Raw genomic sequence first — 22,639 nt, 5'->3', positions numbered from 1 at the left:
CTCCGGCAGCAGGCCCCGCCCAGGGCTCCCTTTCAGAACTCCTGCTCTGCCAAGACCCAGCCAGAAAGGGGCCTTTTCCCACAACAGCCAAACAGGAGAACCAAGGATTAGAGCCAGCAGCAGAAAAGGTGACTGAAGTAACCAACAGAAAAACGGGAAGAAACAGATGATCCAGGGACAGGAAGAGAACTGGGGAGGGGAGAGACTTCTAGGTAAAATACTGAAATACTCAGAATTTTGAGAACATACTAAATTCACAAAAGAAGAATAGGATGCATTATGTAAAAGGCACAATCAGAATGAAAAGCTTTTGGAGATTATAAGTGCTGACATTTACATTTTTATTGAATTTAAATTTAATTGAATTTTAAAATAGAAGGACTGGGAAACAAAGTTGAAAAATCCCAGAACCACAGAGAGAAGAGGAAAAAGAGAGAGAAGGTAGATTCATCCAAAGATAATGGAATGAGGGAAATGATCAATGCAGGGTGGTGTTTCCTGGAAAGTGACGTTCTGAGTCTATAAACCGAGAGGCCGTACAGTGCCCAGTGAGCGAATAAAGGCTCCCACACAGACACTGTCCTGCTGTTCAGAACACCTGGGGCAAAGTGGAGAGCCTCAGAGTCGCCCTCAGAGAAATGAAAATTGGACTTAACATCAGAATTTTTATTGGCATCGCTGGATACTAGAAAGAGTTAGAGTGTTAACATCAAAGAAAATGTTTTTCCCTAGTGTCCTACACCCAAACTATCCAGCTGGGGAGAGTGGAATAATGACGTTTTTGTCTATGCAGGGACTCAGTTTACCTTTCATATAGTGTTCCTTAGGGTGTTATTTAAGAAAGTAATTCAGCCCTAACCGGTTTTGCTCAGTGGATAGAGCGTCGGCCTGCTGACTGAAGTGTCCCAGGTTCGATTCTGGTCAAGGGCATGTACCTTAGTTGCAGGCACATCCCCAGGGGGCGTGCAGGAGGCAGCTGATCGATGTTTCTCTCTCATTGATGATTCTAACTATCCCTCTCCCTTCCTCTCTGTAAAAAATCAATAAAATATATTTTTTTTAAAAAGAAATTCAAATAAGAGGAAAATGTGGGAACCCAGGTCAAAGCAGATCAACCCAGGAGGGCAGGGAGGGAAGTCCCAGGAGGACCCTGTAGCAGGCCTAGAGGAGCAGTCTGGACGGTAGCAGGAGGTGCAAGGGCTCTGAGAAGGAAACTGGGACCAAGGAGATCCTGATTCCATGCAGGTATGACTGGGAGCGTAGGAAAGATTGAGGCTAGAATAAACAATGTAAGGAGAAGGAAAGGCAATGAGAAAGGAAAGCCAAGAAAAGCAAAGTCACGGTCCAAATGCGAAGTACACCAATTGATAGAATGTAAGGTAAGTCTGACCTTGATGCTAGGAACAGTTTCCTTTGAGGTCGAGGGCTTCTAATACTGGTCTCAGATAGAAAGAGGATCATTTCAGTGCAGTTTGGTTCAGCACTGAATAATATTTACCTGTTTGCATTAAAGAACAGATGACCGAATTGTGGTTACATGACAAAATGTAAGTGGTAATGGCTCTGATAATGTAAAAGTATAGCTAACAGACGGTTGGTCTTGGAGAAACCAAGGGGAAAGTTTGGGAGAAAGGGTTAGATTGCTGAGTGTCATGTCACCGCCTGGGGAATGGAGAGGTGGTGTTAGCAGTTGATGAAGGGAAAAGTAGAGGTTAACATGCATTATGTAAAACTTAAAGGGTAGCAAGGAGAAGAACTAAAGTAATATAGTTATTAAACATAGACAAAATAGCAAGTAGTTTAAGTTCTTTTCGTATTGTGGGGTCAACAAGTATTGCTTAAAGCTGATACATCAAGAAATAAACGTATAAACAATATCTAGAGTTAAAAGTAAATTCAGAAATTTAAACAAAAACTTTGCCCAGAGAGTGGGGCTTGGGATGAGTTTGGAGTCTGTTGCTTTCCATTGTAAGTTCTTTCTTTTTTATTTGTATTTTTTACTTTAACAAAAATTAAAAAAAACTAACTTTGAAGATGGGTTAAATGAAGAGAGAACAGTTGAAACGGTTAATGCCATCTCCTAATTTCTTAAGGCTTAATTTGGACAAACTAAGAAGGCTAGGCTGTGTTTTAAATTAAGCAATAATAGTGTCCTTGTCCTAATGAAGCAATAGTTCATGTTTCCTGAGACAAAGTTGCATGGCTGGAGGCAGGATCTTTAATCCTTGAGGAAATGAATTATTGCCAAAAACAATGAAGCAAAGCTGCTATTGTCCCCAGAGTTTGGAAAGTGCCCCAGTATTTAAGACTTTTGGTTGAAGTAGTTATATAAAAGCATGCTAATTGGGTGAGAACTTGACTATAGGAAACAGGAGTGTGGCTTATTTGAATAAGTTTGTTGAAATAACCTTGTGGTTAATAGCATGATAGGGAATCCTGAATCTTGGTGCCGAGAATTCTGATCTAGACTCAAAGACTTGAATTAATATTATATTCTCAGTTACAGTCTCACTTGTGTAGTTAGCCTTTTACATTGCATTTTACTATTTCAAATTTTATTCCTCATCAGTTTTGTCATGTATTCTATTTTTTATTTTTGTTCATCCTCACCCGAGGATATTTTTTTCTATTGATTTTTAGAGAGAGTGGAAGGGAGGGAGAGACACTGAGAGAGAAACATCGATGTGAGAAACATCGATTGGTTACCTCCTACATGTGCCCCAACCAGGGCCAGAGATCGAGTCTGCAATCCAGGTACGTGCCCTTGACTGGAATTGAACCTGGGACCCTTCATTCTGCCGGCTGACGTTCTATCTACTGAGCCAAACCAGCTAGGGCTTGTTCTGTCTTCTAAATGTGGGTTTTCAATACGTTGGAATCCCCGGGCAGTTTTTATGTCAGTACCACTTTAAAATAGTGGAGGTCATTGTCCACTGCCGTGTGGAAAGCAATTTCAGGAATAATTTTTCCCGTTCCTCTGGTGTCTAAAATTATCTTAGTTTAAACCCAAATTCTTACCCTTCCTTGATGTAGTTTTCCTTTGGACCTGATATGGAAATAGGCTTCTTAGACGCTGTTCTGTTCATTTCCACTACTTCCCATTGGAGGCCATAATTTATCGCCTAGTCCCTGTCACTCTGAACGTTGTTACTGTAGTTCTGGATTCCTCCACACGTACTGGGTGGGTCAGTACTAAGAGCAGCTGCTATTGCTGTGCTTCTTAAGAGAAATGAGCTGAACAGCCCGGCAGCTGCTGCCCGGGTGCCAGGAGCTGCTGTGGGTATCTTCCCGTGGTGCCCAGAGACGCCTGCTGCTCTCTGAATCCAGCATCAAAGGGCACTGGGGGCAAAGGGAAGGAAGCTGGGGTTTGAGCAGAAACCGGGTGTTGGTGTGGCCCGAGGGTCCCCTAGATGCAGACTGTCCCTCCGGGAGCTGCGCCCTCCCTGCTGGCTCAGGAGCTGGCTTTGTTCTGAGTGGCGTAGACCGGGGTCCTGAAGGACTTGGGTTAGGAAGCAGATGGGTTGCACCAGGGACGGTGTCACTGACTGGACACAGCTCTGTTTTTGATTTGTTCTTGCCAGACGCAGCCTCAGCTAATGGCTGTGTCCTCCTGTGATGAAGGCTGGTTTTGAGCAGAATGAAGAGTTTGCCTATTTCCTGAACCAGAGAGGGCAGCTTTAGCTTTACTGCAAGGATTAAGACACCTGCCAGTTGTTGAGTTTGGTTGGGGTGACTGTGTTCTCCCATTAAGGTGCTACCTTACCTTTTCCATGACTCTGATTTTATCTGACTTAACCCCTCCCCCCAATCATTGTTTTGCTGATTTTCCTGTATGTGTGGTCCCAGGGACACCCCCTCCCCCCATGAGTGTCTGCTCTTCCTCCTTTGGCTGCCAGGGCCTGGGCCTAAGGCAGGGGTGGGCAAACTTTTTCACTCGAGGGCCACAATGGGTTCTTAAACTGGACCGGAGGGCCGGAACAAAAGCATGGATGGAGTGTTTGTGTGAACTAATATAAATTCAAAGTAAACGTCATTACATAAAAGGGTACGGTCTTTTTTTTTTTTTTTTTTAGTTTTATTCATTTCAAATGGCCGGATCCGCCCGCGGACCGTAGTTTGCCCACGGCTGGCCTAAGGCCACAGAGCACCCCTGCCTTCTTCCATGCCAGGTGGTGCCTTAGCCACAAGGGTAAGGGACTCAGTGGAAGATGGAGGTGTACCAAGTAGGGAGAAACCCTAGGACGCAGCCAAGAGAAAAGGGGCTGGGAGGAAGTGCTGCTCTGTAAATGGAATAATCTCTGCAGCTTTTTACACAACGTGATGCAAGGAAACACCTGTCTCCCGCAGGGCACAGCAGGCGGTGGAAGTGTGGGGCTCCGTGTCTCCATCTCATCACTGCTATTCCTCTGGCTCCTTCCCTCTCGGCCTTCCCTCTGGCTCTCTGCTCCTCACCTGGCCCCTCCAGCTCCACTGTTACCTCTGGGTGATACCTTCCTCCCAGGCAGGCTTTGGCGCCCTCCTCTGGCTGCGCACCGCACTCTGGCCCGCCCTCGCCTTTCCTCTACCTTCCTGTGGTGTAATGACCAGCTTATGGCTCTGGCTCCACAAGGGACAGTTTGGCAAGAAGGGGAGGGGATGAGTCCTTATTCAGCCTAGGAGGCTCTTGACTGTGGAATGAATAAGCGAAGGAATGAGCAAGTACAGTACACAGGAAACAACAAGCCCCATACCTGCCCCAGGTAGGTTGCCAGCCTCCTTGGGCGTGGCCGAGGGGGAGAGGAGGTGGTCAGAGGAGATACAGTAATAATCTTGGAACTCTGGGCTGCTCCTTCAAGCCTTCCGGTGGGAGTTGGTTACCTTTACAGGAAATCTCTTCCCCGATCTTCACCCCGCCCACTCGTGCTGTGGCGCTGCCTTCCCCCGCTGCCTTCCCTTCCCGCATTGAGTCTTGCATACAGTGCAGGTCTTATTTCAGTGTTTCATCTGGGTAGGGTTTGCCCTTTCAGCGGGTGGTAAATGCCTTAACGTCCTGCGTTCTAGTTCCTAGGAAGCCTTTTAAAAGGACGGAGAAAGCATTGCTCCAAAGTAATTTTTGTCTTGGCTACCATCTAGTTGTGAGATCTTAAGGCAGAGCAATCGCCCTCCTTCCACAGGGCTCTGTTCTCCACCCGTCTAGCTAGAGGCGGGATGTGCTGTCTGTGCTTCCAATGCTCACACCTCGTGACTCTGTGATTCTGACCCCCACACCTGGCTTATCCCTGCCAGGACCTGGGACAGGGTTCCGTCCCCACACCTGCCAGGTAATTGAACCTGTTTGCTCGCAGTCCAGGCCAGTTCACCTCTCAGCTATTTGTCAGAGCTCCTGGGATCATGGACATGAAGGGAATAGGTGTGGGGCGGCTCCACGGAGACCCCTGCGGCCCTTGGCCTTGCCTTTTGCCAAGAAGTTCCAGGCACCAAGGACTCCGCCTCGGTCCTGCTCAGACTCCATTCCAGTTCTGAACCTTGGTGTGATTAGTTTCGTCCCTTCAAGGGTAGGGAGGATTGGAGGTGGCGGCTGACTGGGCCGCCATGCAGGGTCTGGGAGGAACGATGGTGTTAGGGATGCGTGTTCCCACGTGAGTCACGCCTCACTCTGTCTGTGAGACCCTGCTTCCCTGGCTCTTCCTGAGCACAGCCTGGTTCCCCTCTGTTTTCTGAGTGCATTTTCTACCTGTTGCACCCACTGCATTGCGTTGGTTAAAAAAATTCATTCAGTCCTTCAGTGGGATCACAGCAGAGGCAGGGTAGGGACTGTTTGCTTTGTGGGTTGATTTTTTTGCTTCTGTGTCTGAGGTTTGTTGATTTCTTGAAGGCCAGGAGTGGCTTGTTTTCTGTTTGGGGGAATTTGTGGTTTGTTCATACTCGTTTTCTCGGCTCTTTTCCTCAGTTCCAGCCTCACTTCTCTCGGTCCAGTCAGGAGTATGTTCTTTCTTTAAGCATTTGTCCCCACCAGTCAGCGAGATCCCAAAGATTGTAAAACTGCTGGTGAGTAAAGAGCGTTAGCAAAAAGAACCCAGCAGAAAGGTTGTGGGTCTCCAGGGTTCCCTCCTGGCTGTGAAACTGTGAGATTTTGAGGACTGTGTGTTTGGGTTAGGGGCCCCTCTTAGAGGAGATAGCACGAACACTGGGGTGGGAAGAAAGAAGCAATATTATGATGTCTAGTACATACACGGAACCACCCAGACCCTCCCTGAATCCTTTATGCAAGACCGATCGGGTGATAGTGGAGGAGTTTGTCAGAGATGGTAAGATTGCCAAGATTAGTAAGAATTGATGGGGAAAGAGGCCAACACTGCAAAAGAGAGGAATTCATTGAGTTTTTATCTTGGGCAAAGGTTAGATGCTAAATCAGTATTGTTTTTTTAAAAAAGTAAACTGATGCATATTAAAATTTTTACAAGTTTATTTGAGCAAAAATGGATTCACATTGCCAAAAAGGAAGAGGTTAGAAGTGCTCCAGCAATAGGAGTGGGGGAAAGATTGATACAGACAAAGCAAGGAAGCAAAGAAAGGAGAGGACTTGATCAGGTATAGGTTAAAGCCTCCTTGGCTGTTTGTGATTGGTTGTCCTTGGGGTTTGACTTGGTAATCTTGAGACATTTACAAGCTTAGATTTCTTTTTTTTCCTCACGTAGGCCACCATGACATTAGAGCCATGCCAGTTTAATAGCTTTCTGGTTTAACTCACTTAACAATATAGAAGCTGAAATCTAGGGTATAGTAAAAATTACCTTTGAAAAATACCTCAGGAAGACACAGTACATATTAGAAATTGACATTTTCTATCACTTGTTATGTTTAATGTGATAATTTCCCCCCGTCCATTGTGAGACTGTTGGTTTTGTCTCTTGAGTTCCATAGGATCACCTTGCAGTGGTTCTCAACCTTCTGGCCCTTTAAATACAGTTCCTCATGTTGTGACCCAACCATAAAATTACTTTCGTTGCTACTTCATAACTGTAATGTTGCTACTGTTATGAATCGTAATGTAAATATCTGATATGCAGGATGGTCTTTTTTAAAAAAAATATATTTTATTGATTTTTTACAGAGAGGAAGGGAGAGCGATAGAGAGTTAGAAACATCAATGAGTGAGAAACATCAATCAGCCGCCTCCTGCACACCCCCTACTGGGGATGTGCCCGCAGCCAAGGTACATGCCCTTGACCAGAATCGAACCCGGGACCCTTCAGTCCGCAGGCCGACGCTCTAGCCACTGAGCCAAACCGGTTAGGGCTGCAGGATGGTCTTAGGTGACCCCTGTGAAAGGGTCGTTGGACCGCCAAAGGGGTCTCGACCCACAGGTTGAGAACTGCTGGCTTAGGTGAAGGGGTCATGTCCTATGAAAATTGTCTTTTAAAACAACAGAATCGTACTCGTGAGAGAGCTGCTGCTAGGAGCGATGGGAGAGATGGACGTATTTTTTGTTTGGTTTCAGCAGCCCCTCTCCTTGTGCTTGACTTGTGTAGGAGTTGCATGTGTGTGTGTTGCAGTCACATGACTCTACCTTTGCTCCCCTCCCTGCCTAGGCTGCAGAGACTTAGTGGACTCCTTGACAAAGAATAAGCCTAATATCTCGGTACTGACTCGTTGAGATGTATTAAACTCACAGCTCCAATTCTCTGTTTTGTCCACAGGTTGCTGGTGGGGGCCCCTCGGGCAGTGGCCCTTCCGCTGCAGAGGGCCAACCGGACAGGAGGCTTGTACAGCTGCGACATCACCTCTCGGGACCCGTGCACACGGATTGAATTTGACAACGATGGTGTGTTCTGCGCGCTCTCAGTGTTCCCTGGGCCAGCTCCTCGGTACCCCGCTTGCCCTTTCCATGAGGAAGGGAAGGGGGACCAGCAAGCATTCTTGGAGAGAGGGCGGCCACTTGTTATTGCATCAGCCTTAACTGTTTCTTGTTTGCCCTGAGAACATTTACTACTTTCTAAATCCCATTGAGATGCACAATATTGCTGCTCCTCCTAGCCCTGATATGGTGTATTGATGCTGCCACCTAGTGACGTGTTGAAGTTCTACAGGAGGCTGTTGAAAAGCTGAATTCAGAGCAGGGAAGAGAATTGAATGTGCATGTCTTGTACACAGCAGCCCAGAGTTCTCTCTTGCTGTTAAGTATTTGGGAGGAAGCCGATTTTAAATTTCAGATCTCTCTGAAATGAGCCGACCAACATGGGTAAATTTTGCCCTACTGTCTCAGGTACAGGCTGGTTTTGTGAGGCCTGTATGTTGGGCAGAGCAATTATTAGCGACTGAGAAGCTCCAACCAAACCTCATTTGACATACGTGGTCTGAGTAGATTTGTAGATTCATGTTTTATTTTTATGTTCTTCTCTTGCTTTTTCATTTTTTAGAACTGACTTTTTTCTGATTAGAAAATAATACATGTTAATTATGGGAAACTTGTAAATGGCAGCGACCTATAAAGAAAACCCACTGGTAATGTAGACAGAATCGCTTTTTATTTCACATTTGGCATTTCCCTTCTGTCTACTTGAAGTTGTTTAGTTTCCATAGTTTTGTAATGATTCAAGATTGAAAATTGTTGCCTGCCATGCTTCTCATTGAAGAAGGGCAAACATTTGGATAGAAGGTCATACAGTAAATTCAAATTGATATTGAAATGAGCACATGGTGATATTTGTGGTTTCTTTCTTTTGGGGGGCAGAAGGAGTGAAAAGAAATACACTCCTTTCTTTCTTGGCATCGATAGAAAAATACAAAATGAACCTGTGGAGAACAGCTCATGCTGCATGTAGCAGATTTGGGAGTGTGTAGAGAAGCGTACACTTCCTGTTAATTTGGATGGTAGTGATTTTGGAAGCTGGAAGTCTTAACTTTTCAAATACCTCTCTGTAGTCGGGACACTGGGTGTCAGAGGGTGAAGGGCCACCTGGTAAGCCTTTGTATGTTTTGTAAAGAATTTTATGCAAGAGTCTTACCAACAATCACCCATCTGTTTTCTTAAGATGAGAAGTAATTTTTCGGGACCGAGTAGCTGAATTTACTAAGTAGTTACACTCGGAGTCAATGCTGTTTAGAAAAGTGTCTTGTGTTTTTGTTCACCTGTTGGTTCATTGCCTGTTTCAGTCACTGTGAAGTCCTAACTGTGTGACCTGTGCTGCTTCCCACAGCCGACCCTACCTCGGAAAGCAAGGAAGACCAGTGGATGGGGGTCACTGTGCAGAGCCAGGGTCCCGGCGGCAAAGTGGTGGTGAGTAGAGGAGCGTGTTCATCCCACAGTGTCCGAGTGCCCCGCTCACCGCAGTGAGCACAGCAGTGCTTTTCTTTAGAGCATTCAAATTCAAAGAACTTATTAACAAAATTCCATTGACTATCTCAAACTCTAGATGGTCTTAGGATAAAAAAAGCAAAACAAAGCTAGACATGGCCCCAGGAACCATGTATTTTTACAGATGAGGAATAAAAAATATGGGAATGGTCATGGGACGTAAGGTCAGATTGTTTAAACTCTCATGATTTATTCTGAGCTTCTTCGAGTAGAAGTGGTAGGGAAAATGAGAGGGTCTGTTAGATGGATTATGCTGGGTGACCTGGGAAGTGACCCCCAGGCTGGAGTATGATGATGATCTTTTTGAGTCTCCTTCAAAATATGATTGCTATAACAAATGTATATAGAATTTGGAGAAAAAATGAGAATTTTACTGGACATTGAATATTGATATTGAAGGGCTGATTTATGGGACATAGACTTGGAAGTTGTCAAGTATTTTTAGCCTGTATTGCGTGGGTGCAGCTTCGAATACCCTGTAAAACTATAGAGATGATTTCATCTCTCCCAGCAGTGTAATTCTCTCTGCCTTATAGGATAAACTACCTCAGAGCTTAGGTTATAAATTAGGATTTAGGATTATAAGGGAGTAGTATGGGTAACAGGAAAATGTCTGGTTTGGCTATGTTTGCCTGATTCCTATGAAAACGTGCCCATGGTTTCTCTCCTCCGCAACAGGCTGTTTTCAGAAACAGACTGATGTGAAGGTTTATACAGCCACTAAGCCAATTAAATTAAGAAAATGAAATAAGGTGTTTCCATTGTTCATGCTCTGGCATGAGCTAAATTTATAAATAAATTACCTGCGCATTACAGCTTGGCATTCAGTGTTCAGATCGGACATTATTCTTTGGGTGAAAATAAGACAGAAGTCCTATGGTTTCTATGGATAAAGGTCTTCTTAGTGACACTTTGGGGGAAGACTTGCTGGTTTCGGATCCAATCCCAGGATGAGGGCACATTTAACATCCTTTTTATTGTTGACAATTGTATCCATTTGTGATGAAAACCATAAGGTTTGTAGACATGCGTGGGCTGCTTTATTCCATCTGTTTGCAGACATGTGCTCATCGATATGAAAAAAGACAACACGTTAACACAAAGCAGGAATCCCGAGACATCTTTGGAAGGTGTTATGTCCTGAGTCAGAACCTGAGGATTGAAGATGAGATGGATGGAGGAGACTGGAGTTTCTGTGATGGCCGACTGAGAGGCCATGAAAAGTTCGGTTCTTGCCAGCAAGGCGTAGCAGCTACTTTTACTAAAGACTTTCACTACATTGTATTCGGAGCCCCAGGAACCTATAACTGGAAAGGTATGACGTGTGTGTTCATAGAAATAGAGATTAGAGAGACTATATTTCTATGATATGCACCAAGGTTTGGTAAACTTTAAATTAAAACAATACGTGTTATAATGTGCTTTTAAGAAGTAGGGGAGGATATTAAAATCTCTAAATCATATGACTTTTAAAAACAAATAATGGTGCAAGTGTATGTTTTAAGAGATTTTTTTCCCCACCAGCAATTTACATTAATACAAGTAGTTAACTTTTTCTGTGAGTATACAATAATTAAGAATTTTTTTTTAATATATTTTATTGATTTTTTACAGAGAGGAAGAGAGAGGGATAGAGAGTTAGAAACATCGATGAGAGAGAAACATCACTCAGCTGCCTCCTGCACATCTCCTACTGGGGATGTGCCCGCAACCCAGGTACATGCCCTTGACCGGAATCGAACCTGGGACCCTTGAGTCCGCAGGCCGACGCTCTATCCACTGAGCCAAACCGGTTTCGGCTATACAATAATTAACATTAGTAGTTTAACATTAGTAGTATTGCTGTTTTATATTTGTTAAGGTAGTGATCTGAAAACGGATAAGAATTGAGTCTGTCAAGTGCAAATAACAGTGTGTTAATATAGAAATTCCTTTCATTTTATGCTATCTTAAAAGGCTGTCTTTGGCTAACAGACTTAGAAGGGTAGATGGCAGATTAGGGAATTTTGAGATGATGATTTCAGATAACTTGCAGAAAAGTTGTTTAATGGTATTGTTTAATTATCATTGTGATGTAGTTAGTAAAAGGAGGCATGGGGAGGGGGAAGAATGGCCCACATTTTAAGGAAGTCATTAAAATAAATTTTATAACATTTTCACTAGTCAGAAAAAACTTAGGAAAACTTTTCCTTTCCATTAAAAAACTTCCAAGTTTTTAAATTCCTATTAGATACAATCCTAGAGAACACTTACCCTGTATGTGATCCATAGTGACCTTGGGCAGCAGTATCCTTTGTCCCCCAACCCCCAATCAAATCTTTCACATAACGGTATTTGTCAGGTTATTTCGACCTAATCAAAACAACACATTTAATTTAGAAGTAGTTTTGTTTTAGGAAGAACAGATACAATAAAAAGACCCAGCAATTATGTATGCTTTCATTTACGGGAAACATGTCTTGTTATTTTATTAACCCTGACTTAGAAGGTTACTCTTTTTAAAAAGTCACATAGTGGGCTTATTATAGAAAATCTTTTTAATGAAGAATTTTTTAAAAAATGAAATATTGGTTCAAGTGGAGAACAGATCAAAATATTAATTTCATCTTACACTACAGTAAAGAAGGTCACAATTTTGGATTATAGAAAATGTAAAGTATCATCAGGTTCATATCATTTTTAAAATATTGTTTTCTGTAGACTTAGTTAACTTTCCATTTTCACCTACTTTCATGGCATTTTAAAGATAATTCATGAAAATGCATGGGCCATTTTTTTTTATTACAAGAACAACTTTCTTTAACATAAAAATTTACATGGACATAATTTTTAACTTCAGTAACCTCAAAAGTCATTTCTTTTTTTCTGCCTTTTCTTCCTCCTAACTTTTCTTGCTGTACTTAGTGTGATAACATGGGGAATGTTTTATTAGGATCCACCTGTTTTATTTTGTTTCATCTTCACTTTTTGTTGTTGTTTTTTACCATTTCATTCCTGTAGGGATTGTTCGCGTAGAACAAAAGAATAACACTTTTTTTGACATGAACATCTTTGAAGATGGGCCTTATGAAGTTGGTGGAGAGACTGACCATGACGAGAGTCTAGTTCCTGTTCCTGCTAACAGTTACTTAGGTAGGAATGAGAGGAGACGGCACACCCACCTTTGCAGAGGCCTCTGGGAGACACTGCCCTCCCCAGACCTTGGCCTTCTGGGCCGAGAACAGGTCAGGTGGAGCCAGGGGCCTGCGGCTGCACTGGCTGGGATTTGATTTAGGCCTTGGTGGTTCTGCGGCTTGCGATTCTTCCCTTCTGGCCTAGGCTCCCTCGAGTGGGGACTAAACCTACTTCCTCCTGAAATCGTCTGTCCTCTGCATGGAAGTCTGTTTCCTGAGCCAGTGTTGGCCTCTGTAACCTGAAAAAGGCTGAGCGTGCAGCTGAGAATAAACGCGTGGATGTCAATGAGCTGAGCTGCCTCCCCTCTCCCTTCAGTGCCTCTTTCCAGAGCTACTCCTAAGAGCCGCATTTATGAAGTTACTCTTAAGTGGCAGGTCAAGACCCTCAGGTCCTTCCACTGTGATTGCCTTTCTCCAGGGGTTGGCCCTGCTTCTGGATTGGGGCCTCGTGTCACCGGGCCCTGGCGGGTTGGCACAGGGCCTCCCAGCCGAGGCTGAGCAGGACTTGCTGAAGTAGCGAGGGGACACCCAGATTATGGCTAAGTGCCCGTTGCTTAACTCCTAAGGCGTGTTTGCATTACTAATGGGGTCCTAAATTATTCCTGTGCATTATGGTAATTACTCAAAGGCTTTTAAAAGCTTTAATTCTTAGTATGATGTGACATAAAGAATAATTACTGTGCATTTCTTGGAAAAAATGTAAAAAATCTCCTAAACCCAAATAGTAACCTATTTTTTTTTTTAAGAAAAGAACCCATATGCTAAAGATATTACTGGAACAATGGAGAGAAAAAAATAAGAATAAATATAAGAATAATTCTAAATAATGTGTTAAACATATTCTTAAAAAATTGTTCTAAATGTCAACTTAATTGAAAAATAACATTAAAAAATAAGTTCTAATTATATAGGTATGTATGGACAGAACTGTTAATTAAAAATTTTCAGACACTCCCTCCCCCTAAAATTAAAAATTAAAAACTTAGTGTGAAGGCACAGAAGAGGGAAGAGAAAAGTTATACTTAACTACTTGTCAAGCACCTACGTAATGCTTTATAGGTCTCATTTGATCTTCTCAACAATATTGTAAAATAAGTATTATTGCCCCTCTTGCTGGGTGTGCGAGTGGCTTTGCAGGACATGAAGGGGACATAGGGCCAAGCAGTTTTCAGCCTCAGTTACTAAATATGGTTTTTCAAGGTAAATATTATCACCAAACCAATACTTTATTCGGTTATATTTTAACAGACAACCTCTCTTCAAATGCATTATTCAAGGATAAGCTTTTGGTGAGAAACATTTCATTTTAATGGCTCTAGGCAGGAAACCAACACTTTAGTCTTTAGGATAGGGGCCCATGGGTTTTACGAGCTTCGTTGCTATTGGGACATTTGGTGCTTTCAGAATGGATTTCCTCAAAAGTGGCTGCCTGGGAAAAAAGTCAAGTTCTTATGGTTACATTTTAGTTGTCCACGCTGTCTGTGCATCTGTCATTTCAAAAAAGTCAGTGGGTTTTAGGAATGAAATGATCTGCTTGCAGCTTTGGAAGCTGGCAGAGAGAGTGGCTTGCCAGATGCCGTGGTGGCCTCATCATCCAGCAAGAACGGCGGTCGCCGTGGTGCCCCCTACCCGGCGTAATTGCTTTTTCTTCCGTCTCTTCCACTTCTCGCACGTGCGCAGGCCTGCTGTTTCTGACCAGCGTTTCCTACACAGATCCCGATCAGTTTGTTTATAAAACGCAGCCTCCCAGGGAGCAGCCCGACACGTCCCCTGACGTGCTGATGAATAGCTACCTAGGTTTGTGATCTCCCAGACGACAAATCCATTGTCTTGGTCATGGTCATTTAAAACATTTTTTTTTCTTTTGGATCCGTACAGAGCATAAACCTTTTTATTTTCTATTTCGTTCCAAGTGAAGCCCGCACGAGAAGCATGCTGCGGGGGAGGCTCTGCCTCCAGATGGTTTTCAGAGCTGCATTCGATTAGATCGCCCTGCTCTAAACTGGTGGCTCATCCTATTTCTCGACTCACTGCACACAGTTTGAGAACTGCAACAGTAGTGGTGAAACTTTGCATAAATAAAACCCAATAGAAAAGGGTGGCCTTACGCTACTCTGCCGCTGCCTTGCCTCTGTAGAAATACTTGCTTAATTTGAATGGTCTTGATAGGGGCTTTTATATTTGCCTCCCAATTAAATCTTGTATTCGTAATCGGATGCCCTACCTGACGCTTTATGATGAGATGTTCGAATGCTTTCCGCCCCCCTCCTGACAAAATGATACCGATGATAAGTTGCTCACCTCTATTGTTTACGTGTGTTCTCAAATGCTGTGGCTCATCAATCATGGTTTTGTTTGCATGTTTGTGTCTGAGAACTAAGTGGGTTCAAAATAATGAAATGCTGCTTGTGGTGTATCGATGAAGTTGGCATTTGCGCTTGCCTGATCACCAAGGGGATTGATGAGTATGGACATTACGAGTCATTTGTTATAGCAGAACCCCACAACATGCACTCTATTATTCTATCAGGTTGTATCTCTGTGTATCTGATGTCAGTTTGCTATGGTAATTTAGTATCTGATTTGATCTCCCTTTACCACAGTTCTAATATTAAAATAAGGTTAGACTGATTAATGAATCTTTCATGATTCAAGTTGGACAGATGCTAAATAGCATAGGTTTTTTCTTTAAGTCTTAATATATTCCATAGAAAGCAGTGAAATAGCTTACTGCTTTGTACTTGTGTCATATCTCTGCGACTCTTTCATATCATAAGTGTGATAGCTGGTGGGGAGGGTCAGAAGGAGAGGGGTGGGAAGCGAAAGGAGTTACCAGTGTTCGATGCCTCTAAAGCACAGAGTTGATGTGAGCTGTATTTTGCTTTTCTAGGCTTTTCTTTGGACTCAGGGAAAGGGATCGTTTCTAAAGATGACATCACTTTTGTATCTGGTGCTCCGAGGGCCAATCACAGTGGAGCTGTGGTTTTGCTCAAAAGAGATATGAAGTCTGCACACCTTCTCCCCGAGCACATATTTGAAGGAGAAGGTCTGGCTTCTTCCTTTGGCTACGACGTGGCAGTGGTGGACCTCAACAAAGATGGGTGAGAGCATGTTAGGTCATTTCGCATTTGTCAAGAAATCGGGGCTTCTTCGGCTCCTGTAGGTCTTGATTCAAAGAATATTTTTGCTGCCAAATTTTTAGCATCCTTTCATGCCTCTATCACTTATATTTTGGCAGTAGACAATCATTACCCTTCCTGAGAGGTAGGATTACATCTTTTTTAGTTTTTAGTTTTTACTCATGTCTTGGGAATGGGTCTGTGAGAATTAAAATTTGGGGCAAAAAATTAACTTGGAAAATGACACCTATATGGATCTTTTCACTGGTTTCTTAAGGGGCTGTTGGAACATCTAGAACAGTGATGGCGAACCTATGACACGCGTGTCAGAGGTGACAGGCGAACTCATTTTTATGGTTTATTTTTCTTTGTTAAATGGCATTTAAATATATAAAATAAATATCAAAAATATAAATCTTTGTTTTACTATGGTTGCAAATATCAAAAAATTTATATGTGTTACACGGCACCAGAGTTAAGTTAGGGTTGTTCAAAATGCTGACACGCCGAGCTCAAAAGGTTCGCCATCACTGATCTAGAATGTCCTGTTGAAAGTAGGGATTGGAGATAAACTCAGTACATAGGTCTGTGTGGTGCCAGTTTGGGTCTGGAATGGAAACAGGAGGGGAGTGGAATCTTTACTGGGAGTCTCTGCACTTAGATCTAACTTGGGGAACTGGCTTCAAGTTCTTACCTCCATAATTTTTCTTTGGTTTTAAAAAATATTTTAATTGATGAGATAGAAATTGCAGAGTTGGGGCCCTTTCTACCATATCACACCTCTTTGTGTCCTTGTACCTGGGCTGGTGGTACTCCCCCCAAGCTCACTGTTCAGCTGATGGTTCACAGTTCCTCCCCTCCTTATGCTTTTAGGTGGCAGGATATTGTGATTGGAGCCCCACAGTATTTTGATAGAGATGGAGAGGTTGGAGGTGCAGTGTATGTCTACATGAACCAGCAAGGCCGGTGGAAAAATGTCAAGCCAATTCGTCTTAACGGAACCAAAGACTCTATGTTTGGCATTGCCGTCAAAAATATTGGCGATATTAACCAAGATGGCTACCCAGGTAAAAGAATAGATTATGAAATGATTATGATTTGTAGCGAGATTATTTGATTGACGAGTGTTTGTGGCATCTTACTTAAAACATTGTGTTGAAATGTTTTAAAAATGTAATGTTTGTTACAATGTGATGTTGTCAACAGACATTGCAGTTGGAGCGCCCTATGACGGTAACGGAAAGGTTTTTATCTATCACGGCTCCGCGAGCGGAATAAACACCAAACCAACACAGGTAACCAGATAACAATGGGGGGGGGGTCTGAGCTTTTTGCTTGGTGATAGAATATTCAAGTTTAAGTGAATTTCCCACTAATCAAGTTGTAGCTTACAAATCTACAGTAGTATGAATTTTATGTTTTAAAAAATGTATTATTTGAAGATAGCTTGGAAATAGATATAACTGCAATGACTTGCTTGTTTTAATTGTAAAATGTCTTTGATAAGTGAGGACTCAAAGTAATCCAAGGAAAAGACTGTTCGACACTGGCAGCATAAGTAGGTGGACCTGGGATGTATTTCCTTCAGTAGCATATACTAAGTAGAGATGAAACCAGGCAAATGAAAGAGATGATTGTTATTGCATGGATTATTCAGACACCATAATTTAAAAATTGCTTTTGAGAAAAATAAGACATTCGGGGGACAGTTAGAAAGGTTTGGTTTGAAATATCCTGATTGACTTAATGCAGTAAACAAGCTCATCAAAAATTAGCTCTTTTATTCTTTGAGATACAGTGTAAGTCAGGTGACTTTTATGCATCATATGTATGCTTAGTTCTGATTTATTTATAATTGAATATAATTTATTTATTCGTGAGCCCTTAAACTTCATTTCAAAAACCCTGTGTGTCTTTTTCAAAGTATGGGCGGTAAGAAGCTCATTTTGGTGGCCCCGTATCCATTCTGATGACCTGTTCTTTTTAGGTTCTCGAGGGTAATTCACGTTTTTTTGGATATTCAATTGCTGGAAATATGGACCTTGATAGAAATTCCTACCCTGATGTTGCTGTTGGCTCCCTGTCAGATTCAGTAACTATTTTCAGGTGTGTTAAAAGCATGTTCAATACTTGGGTTACACTAAAATTTTGACCTTTTGAATTGAAATTTGTAATGCCTATACTTCAAAAGACAAAAGCTGGTATGAATTGTGAAGATTTTTCTTTTGCGAGTAGTATCACAATGTGACAAAAACCTATTTTGTAAAATCTCGCTAATTTTGAACTCACTGAGGAAAAGATAGGTTAGAATTGGTGACTAAATGAACACGCGTATGTGATTGGGAAGAGAAAGAATTCGGGGCGGGGAAGTTCTCAGTAGTGGTTTGTGTTGATGGTAATACACATCAGTCCCGGATACCTGACCTTCCCGGCTGTCACAGTGGGGAGTGAGGAGGTACTTCGTGCCCTCTCTTAGGTTAAAGCATCCACCCCGTGTTTTACCTGGTGGTTCTCTAGCTCTACTTTTATACCCTTTTCTCTCCGTTCATATGGATACTAACCATACAATAGTCAACATTTTTAAAAGGTGGAAGAGTCTATATAACGTTCAACTATTTCAGCAAAGTTTCCATCAAAAAGCAATTTGAATTTCTAGTTCTAGTTTGAGGCCTAGCCCTCAGGTATCAAGAAGACTTGACTTCCTGTACCAAAATTTGGTTACCAAGTCTTTCCCCGCAGATAACCTGTCTTTAGTTAAATACTTGCTTCTGGCTGTCGTTGATGTTTTAACACCCTTACTTTCCCTGTCCTCATAAACTGGTTGTGAATCTTATAAACCTGTTCCTTTTATCCTCATAGATAGTAGGAAAGTAAATTTCAAAATCATTTGATAATGAAAGGAAAGCCAACTCCCTTATTTTACACACGAAGCAATGGAGGCCCAAGACTTGCCTGAGCTTTTAAGGCTGGATCCTGTGGGAACAGGGCATGGCACCTAGACCTTCCCAACTCTTTCCCTGGACATTTTCCCCATTAAATCATTTTAGAACTTAAGGATAGTTAATAAATAGATGCCAGTTAAATACAAGACAGCTGGGTCAAAAAGATTTGCTTTATGTATTAAAAGGCAAAATTTTCATGATTCATATATACTGTATACTCAGAATTGCATGTGGATGTTGGGTGTTTAAAAAACAAGTAAAAATAGAGTTTGGCCAAAATGTGTTAAAATACTTTCTTTTGAAATTTATGCCACCCTGAAGCCTTAATGCTATGATATTCAAAACACTTTAGCATCTACAGCAACTGGCGTTAAAAGATCTGTGAATTTTTGCCTTTTAAATATGCTCTTGAAACTTGGAGTGTCTCTACTTAGTATCTTAGGAACTAGCAGCTGCCAAGATGTGAAATAACAATAGAATGAACGGGAGACACAGACTGTGGGCAGCGTTGGCCTTTCATTGGCTCCCACCTTCCCTGAGAGTGTACTCGGGCCCTCTCTGGCCTACTGATAGATTGATTCCAGAAGTTCAACCTAGTTTTTTGGAATTGGAATGCATTTTCCTACCAGAATACTTCTCCAGGATGGCCGGGTTCACCACAAGCCCACTACAGTCAGTCTAACGGAATCTGTGTGGTAATGAAATCACGGAATCCGCTCTGAGTTCTGGCTGGAGAGAGAGGTGAGAGGTATCTCCCCATCCCACTCGCACCCCCAGCCACTGCACACTTGCAGGACTGTGCCCGTGCAGAGGTTGGGTCACAGGCCAGCACTGACCCCGTGGCTGTGGGGAGTAGAGGTGAATACGTAAGGGAGAGAGAAGATGCTTTTATACGGTGAGAAGACCCGGTGTGGGATTCCAGCGTCTTGAGTGTTTGTGAGGTTGGGGTGAGGTAGAGCACAGAGGGGAGAGGTTGAGGGACTCGAGTGTTTGCCTACAGAGATATTGTGGGGCAGAAAATTTGTAGTCCGTTCCGGCAGCAGGAGGCCAAGGACTCAAGGTTGGGGATGGTGGTTCCGGGAGGACAGGGAAGGGCGAATGTTTGTAAGATGGAGGCCCATGGTGCAGGATCGTGTGTCACTAAACTCATGTGCATGCAGAAACCCTAATAGTGAGCATCCCAGCTCTTAGGCGTATGCTGGTGTCACCTTTGTGAAGGCTCTTTTGGCAAGATCACTCATAATTAAAATATACATATTCTTTGACTCACTCTGCTGTTAGGAATGTATCAGGGCTGATGCATTAGAAATTGTCGGGGCTGAAAGCCAGAAACAATATGCGTGGGTACCGACGAGGGACTGGTTATATCCACGCTGCCGCCTCAGCACAGCGCAGCCCCCGCCACCTGTGGGAACCATGTGAACAGATATGAGAAGACCCAAAACGTTAATAAATGGGAAAAGCAACAGAAAGCATGGGATTTCCCATTTAAATAATTATGTGTATCTTTTTATATTTAATTTTAAACCAACATAGACTATGACGTGTCTGGGAGAATACACAAGCCCACTTGGGAGCTTGGGTGGGGACGGAGACACTATTTGCTTGAAAAACCCTGGGACTTTTACATGTTGTACCTATTACTCTTTCAATGAAAAAAAAAATGAAAAAAAAAACACCTATTAAAACGAAAACTTTTTAGAATTTTCGGTGTTATTTAAAAATTTTAAGTAAATTTTACAGAATCGGGTTTTAAATTATATTTAACAGTTACTTTCTTCAGTCATAGCGGAAATGAATTACACGGGGGAACATTTTCCCCTGTGGTTTTAAGGCGTATGGGGCAGCTGAGGTGCCAGTGTATATGATGAATTCATCTTACATGCAAGGAGGCAAGGACTGACCTTGTTTCCTACTCCTTTGTCTTCAGATCCCGGCCTGTGATTAATATTCAGAAAACCGTCACAGTGACACCCAACAGGCTCGATCTCCGCCAGAAAACGGCCTGCGGGGCGCCCAGTGGGATCTGGTGAGTGTCCGCCGTGCCCACAGACCCCTTGGTTTCACACGTCTGCTTTGTGACGACACGATCGCCCTGAAGAGCTGCAGGGAAGACTGAGAAATGGGCGGAGGGAAGAGGAATCTGCCGAGTGCATGTGTAACAAGTTGCTCATCAATGAGCCGTGGGGGGATGTGAGAGCTGGGGAACATGTTGGTTTTTTTCTGCTGCAATAATGCATCTTTTAAGAAGTATGTGTTCAATTTTATACAGCCTCAAGGTTAAGGCCTGCTTCGAATATACTGCCAAACCCGCTGGTTACAATCCTTCAATCTGTAAGTACCTAGTACCCTTAAAAATGACGTGTTTTCTGTCTGCCAGGTTGAAAGTTCTGCATAAAGGACAGAAAAATAAAACGGCAATGGCCAAAATGGGCCCGTGCATTCTTGTTTACGGAATCAAGTCTCTCCGCTGTCTTCCCTTTCATCAGGAGGGTGCCGCACGCACACGAGGGAAACACTCGCCATTTGGTCCCCATTTGAATTTTCCAGAGCAGATGGTTTGGGGCAGAATGTCTTGGAAAAGGATTCATTTGTTACCACAACTGTTTCCTCCATGTCTGTCTTTGAACGGCAGTGTGGAAAGTTGGTTTTGCGGTTGCGAGGTGGTAGGTGGTGGGTGGTGGGTGGTGGGTCGTGGTTGTGGACGAGTGACCACAGGAGCCCAGTAGGGCAGAGTAATTGCCAGTTTCTGCTCTTTGCTCCCGGCCTCCTCCCACCGGGGCTGGAGCACTGCAGCTGTGTCCCCAAGGCTGGCCTCGGCCGTTCAGAGACTTGGGCTCTGCTCCTGGTTCCAGCTCTGATGCTGACAGACCCTACAACTCAGAGCAAGTCCCTTCACATCTGAGTTTTTATTTTCCCATTCGTTCAAAACAAAATGCCTCTAATAGGAATTACTATGTAACATTGTGTGGAGATCAGAGGAGATGATGTAGTGAAAGCAGTTTGTCATTTCTAAGGTGTCATTCTGCTCCTTCCTTTGTAATGCAAATCCTGACAGGGCTCCCCCTCCAACAACCAGAGTGATGGTCGATCACGAGCTTCTCTGGTGTGTCTTGGAGCAGCCATGCCTCTTCCGGTGGAAGCCACCTGCCCCAGCTCCCGACGGGGGTGTGGAAGTTGACAGAAAATCTTTCCCCAAAAGGATGTACGGAGAGTGAGGCTGATTTCCCTCGGGGTCTGGTCTGGGTCCCCGCTGCTGTGCTTTGTGGTGTCTGTGCCACCAAGGGAAGCTTCTAGAGCAGCTGTGGGCAAACTGCGGCCCGCGGGCCGGATCCGGCCCGTTTGAAATGAATAAAACTAAAAAAAAAAAAAAGGACCGTACCCTTTTATGTAATGATGTTTACTTTGAATTTATATTAGTTCACACAAACACTCCATCCATGCTTTTGTTCTGGCCCTGCGGTCCAGTTTAAGAACCCATTGTGGCCCTCGAGTCAAAAAGTTTGCCCACCCTGTTCTAGAGGGACAGGTAGTTCCTGTTCTTTTCATGTTTTTCCTCCACCTCGAGATAATGAGTTTGGGTAAGATTGCTCCTTGTTATCTCAAGTATTGCCCTGTTTTCTCTATTTAAAAGATGTCCCTTTTCCTCTCCCAGTGTTTGGCAGATAAGTCTGCTCCCACCTGGGCCACTGCCATAAGCCGCCTAGCCTTCACCTTCCGAGATGCTAAGCTCTCAGGTGGTTTCTGCGTCTCCCCGACGTGCCGGCGGCATCCGCTGGATCATCTCCCTGGGACCTGCGACCAGGGCCCCAGGCACGCGGTGCCGGCGGATTATGGCTTTGTGTGCAGGCGGAGCTCGGCCTCTCCCTTTGCTTTTGATGCCGCTGGCATTTCATTGAGCAGAGAAACAATTCTTTGTGCGGCTTCGATGACTTCGCACCGTCTGCCGTCCTCCCAGGATCACTTGTGTCATTTCTACCCAAATGCAGTACCCGACGCCTGCCTGCTCGGATCACAGGCCCTTTACGTTGTGTTGGGAAGTGGACGAGAGAGACGGGGAGACGTGGG

At 43.5% G+C, this 22,639-nt stretch overlaps 1 protein-coding gene across 3 annotated transcripts in view; it reads left to right on the top strand.

Moving 5' to 3' along the window:
• The window catches only part of ITGA6 (integrin subunit alpha 6), a 70,393-nt gene that overhangs the window by 25,363 nt on the left and 22,391 nt on the right, over nucleotides 1–22,639 (top strand). For 2 of the 3 annotated variants that reach the window (XM_070422749.1, XM_070422750.1), the window contains exons 2-11: nucleotides 7,680–7,804; nucleotides 9,180–9,259; nucleotides 10,397–10,652; nucleotides 12,338–12,469; nucleotides 15,401–15,611; nucleotides 16,503–16,696; nucleotides 16,836–16,924; nucleotides 17,617–17,735; nucleotides 20,502–20,600; nucleotides 20,844–20,905. In XM_070422749.1, the coding sequence (XP_070278850.1) occupies nucleotides 7,680–7,804; nucleotides 9,180–9,259; nucleotides 10,397–10,652; nucleotides 12,338–12,469; nucleotides 15,401–15,611; nucleotides 16,503–16,696; nucleotides 16,836–16,924; nucleotides 17,617–17,735; nucleotides 20,502–20,600; nucleotides 20,844–20,905 (1,367 nt within the window). Of the gene's footprint in view, nucleotides 1–7,679; nucleotides 7,805–9,179; nucleotides 9,260–10,396; nucleotides 10,653–12,337; nucleotides 12,470–14,190; nucleotides 14,308–15,400; nucleotides 15,612–16,502; nucleotides 16,697–16,835; nucleotides 16,925–17,616; nucleotides 17,736–20,501; nucleotides 20,601–20,843; nucleotides 20,906–22,639 lie in introns of all 3 variants that reach the window. The other variant, XM_070422751.1, reaches the window with a different exon arrangement.

The sequence above is a fragment of the Myotis yumanensis genome, unplaced genomic scaffold (genome assembly GCF_028538775.1).
Source record: "Myotis yumanensis isolate MYYU_CA2020_CCGP unplaced genomic scaffold, mMyoYum1.0.hap1 SCAF_8, whole genome shotgun sequence".
In the NCBI taxonomy this organism is placed as follows: domain Eukaryota; kingdom Metazoa; phylum Chordata; class Mammalia; order Chiroptera; family Vespertilionidae; genus Myotis; species Myotis yumanensis.
Note: the sequence above shows the minus strand (reverse complement) of the source record. Positions and strands in the feature narration are given on the sequence as shown.